Source organism: Octopus bimaculoides, chromosome 11 (genome assembly GCF_001194135.2).
Source record: "Octopus bimaculoides isolate UCB-OBI-ISO-001 chromosome 11, ASM119413v2, whole genome shotgun sequence".
In the NCBI taxonomy this organism is placed as follows: domain Eukaryota; kingdom Metazoa; phylum Mollusca; class Cephalopoda; order Octopoda; family Octopodidae; genus Octopus; species Octopus bimaculoides.
The window spans coordinates 13,375,788-13,378,913 of record NC_068991.1 but is presented as its reverse complement, the minus strand read 5'-3'; the positions used below and the strand labels follow the sequence as shown (position 1 = coordinate 13,378,913).

At 41.8% G+C, this 3,126-nt stretch overlaps 1 protein-coding gene across 1 annotated transcript in view; it reads right to left on the bottom strand.

Annotated features, from left to right (window-relative positions):
* LOC106867383 (WD repeat and HMG-box DNA-binding protein 1) overlaps positions 1 to 3,126 on the bottom strand; it is a 38,985-nt gene that overhangs the window by 7,874 nt on the left and 27,985 nt on the right. Inside the window, exons 19-21 of the mRNA XM_052971559.1 lie at positions 3,042 to 3,126; positions 1,614 to 1,745; positions 90 to 439 (exon numbers count right to left, since the gene is read on the bottom strand). Coding sequence (XP_052827519.1) covers positions 90 to 439; positions 1,614 to 1,745; positions 3,042 to 3,126 — 567 coding nt within the window. The remainder of the gene's footprint in view (positions 1 to 89; positions 440 to 1,613; positions 1,746 to 3,041) is intronic.

Genomic DNA, 3,126 nt, shown 5'->3' with positions numbered 1-3,126 from the left:
CGGTTACTACCTGCACCACCAACAACACCTCATCACCTCAATGATAATTGTGATGATGATGATATAAAATAACCCATCTATTTACCTACCTCTGGTTGGCCAGAATCTTCTTCCCATTGCACACAGCAGCAGCACCATCATCATCACTACTCTCGTCATCATCATCATTATTATTATCACCGCCACGACCACCACCCTCTTCTTCCTCAGCAGAAGAAGAAGAAGAGTCTCCATAGTTGTTTGATGCTCTGGACTTTCTCTTCATGATTCGCATCTCTTCTGCCATGCGCCGCCTGTGCGCCATCTCATTGATGCGTCCGGCAAGTTGCATCCTCGTCAGTCTTGCTGCGTACTTGACAGCCAGCTGCAGCGTGTGCTCATCAGGCATCATCTCGCATATGTCCAAAGCCCTGCATTCTCGTTCCGATCGCACCGAAAGCTACAAGACAGGAATTGAAGAGAATGAAAATAAGTGACACACAGACAAAAACAAAATAAAAAACACACAAAACAAGAGAATCTGATCCAACATGGAAGCCTCTATGTAGTTTTTTAGTGTACTAAAAATAGCAGCTAAACCACCTCCATAAAAATTGTATGCCATTTGGAGCTTCTACACTCTTGTTTGCCTGTGAGAAATAGTAACCAAATCTCACTTAAATTATACCTCCACCAACAGCCTCAACATGGTTGATCAATTTGCTGGAAATAATAGCTAAAACTTCCTCAAATCATACACTTCAAGGAGTTTCTGTGTGGTTTCTGATCCTGCAAGAAATATTAGGTAAATCTTCCACAAATTACACCCTAGCAGAAGCTTCTTCACAGACTTTTGACTAACTAGAAATAGTAACCAAATCTCAGCTCACACTTTAACAAGAATTTGTTAACTTGGTTGTTTAGCCTACAAGAAACAGTAGCCAAATTTTCCTCAAATTATATCCTGCTATCTTGGGTAATGTAGTCCTAGATGCATCTAAAATGATGGGATAGTCATGGTTGGAATGTCTTGATCATATAGTTCAGACAGTTGAGAAACTAACAAAAATTGAAACAGACAGATAGTAAATGAGGCAGACAGACAGTAAATGAGACAGACAGTAAATGAGGCAGACAGACAGTAAATGAGGCAGACAGACAGTAAATGAGACAGACAGTAAATGAGACAGACAGACAGTAAGTGAGACGGACAGTAAATGAGACAGACAGACAGTAAATGAGACAGACAGTAAATGAGACAGACAGACAGTAAATGAGACAGACAGTAAATGAGACAGACTGTAAATGAGACAGACAGACAGTAAATGAGACAGACAGACAGTAAATGAGACAGACAGACAGTAAATGAGACAGACAGACAGTAAATGAGACAGACAGACAGTAAATGAGACAGACAGACAGTAAATGAGACAGACAGTAAATGGGACAGGCAGACAGTAAATGAGACAGACAGACAGTAAATGAGACAGACAGACAGTAAATGAGACAGACAGACAGTAAATGAGACAGACAGACAGTAAATGAGACAGACAGACAGTAAATGAGACAGACAGAGATAGAAACAGAAAGGCAAGAGTAACAATGTGAAGAAATATGTGAATTTAAAAACTTACAGCAAACGACTTCATGAGTTCTTCTTTCATTCCCCTCACTGCTTCTTCTTGATATCTGGTATCCACTTCTTCACCCAGCTGGATACAATGCTCAGTTGCACTTTGAACAAAACTCAGACGCCTAAACTTCTCCTGAAGCAGAGTGAAAAACAAAAAAAAACAAACTATATTAACACCTGGGCAGATACCAATCAGTATATCAATTTATATGCCCACCTAGTTAACTCTTGATCTATTTGTCTACTTGTGCATCGGTTCAGTCTGGGCAGAGTTCAGAAAGCTTCTACCCCTACGGGTGACAAAGGGCCTCTCACTCAGAGTGAAAAGTAGATTGTATGATGCATGTGTGTGAACTGCCATGCTTCACGTAGGCTCGAAAGAAATAAAGCTAGCATAAAGCGGCGAGCTGGCAGAAACGTTAGCATGCCAGGCGAAATACTTAGTGGTATTTCATCTACCATTACGTTCTGAGTTCAAATTCCGCCGAGGTCGACTTTGCCTTTCATCCTTTCGGGGTCGATAAATTAAGTACCAGTTACGCACTCGGATCAATGTAATCGACTTAATCCCTTTGCCTGTCCTTGTTTGTCCCCTCTATGTTTAGCCCTCCGTAGGCAATAAAGAAATAAGAAATGAAGCTAGCATGATCCGCTGGATGTGTAATGTCAGTGTGCACACACAACAGAGTGTAAACGCCCAGAGAGAAAAGTTGGACATAAGAAACATCGGATGTGGCGTGCAAGAGAGACGTTTGCGCTGGTATGGTCATGTACTGCAGATGGAGAAGAAGAGCTGTGTGAAGAAGTGCCACTCCCAAACAGTGGAAGGAATCCGGTGTAGAGGGAGACCCAGGAAGACATGGGATGAGGTGGTGAAGCATGACCTTCGAACTTCAGGACTCACAGAGGCAATGACAAAAGACCAAGACCTCTGGAGGTATGTTGTGACTGAGAAGACTCAGCAAATAAAGTGAGTCCACAGCTGTAACCTACACTAGTGTCACATAACCAGCCCACTCAAAAGAAGTACCTTGGATCATAGGGCGACATGCTGTGCTTGAGGAGACCTACTAAGTCAAGTACATCAACATCAGCAATATCAAAATCAAATTAAATGGAAATTGTAGTTGTGAGCCCTGTGCCGGTAGCATGTAAAAGCACTGTCCAAACGTGGCCGATGCCAGTGCCGCCTTGACTGACATCCATGCCCATGGTACATAAAAAACACCATCCGAACGTGGCCGGTGCTGAGTCAAGTACATTAACATCAGCAATATCAAAATCAAATCAAATGGAAATTGTAGTTGTGTGTGTGTGTGTGTATGCAAATGAACAAAGTGACATTTGATTTATCCTCATTTCAGAAAAAGATTAAGTTAAATGTACAAACGAAAGTGAAAGTGAAAGTAAATGACAACACTAAACATACTTCATATTGGCTCTTCTCTGTGCTGAGCTCACACATGGGTATCTGCAGAGGTAACATTCTCAACATGGGACGTGGAAGAGTTGGT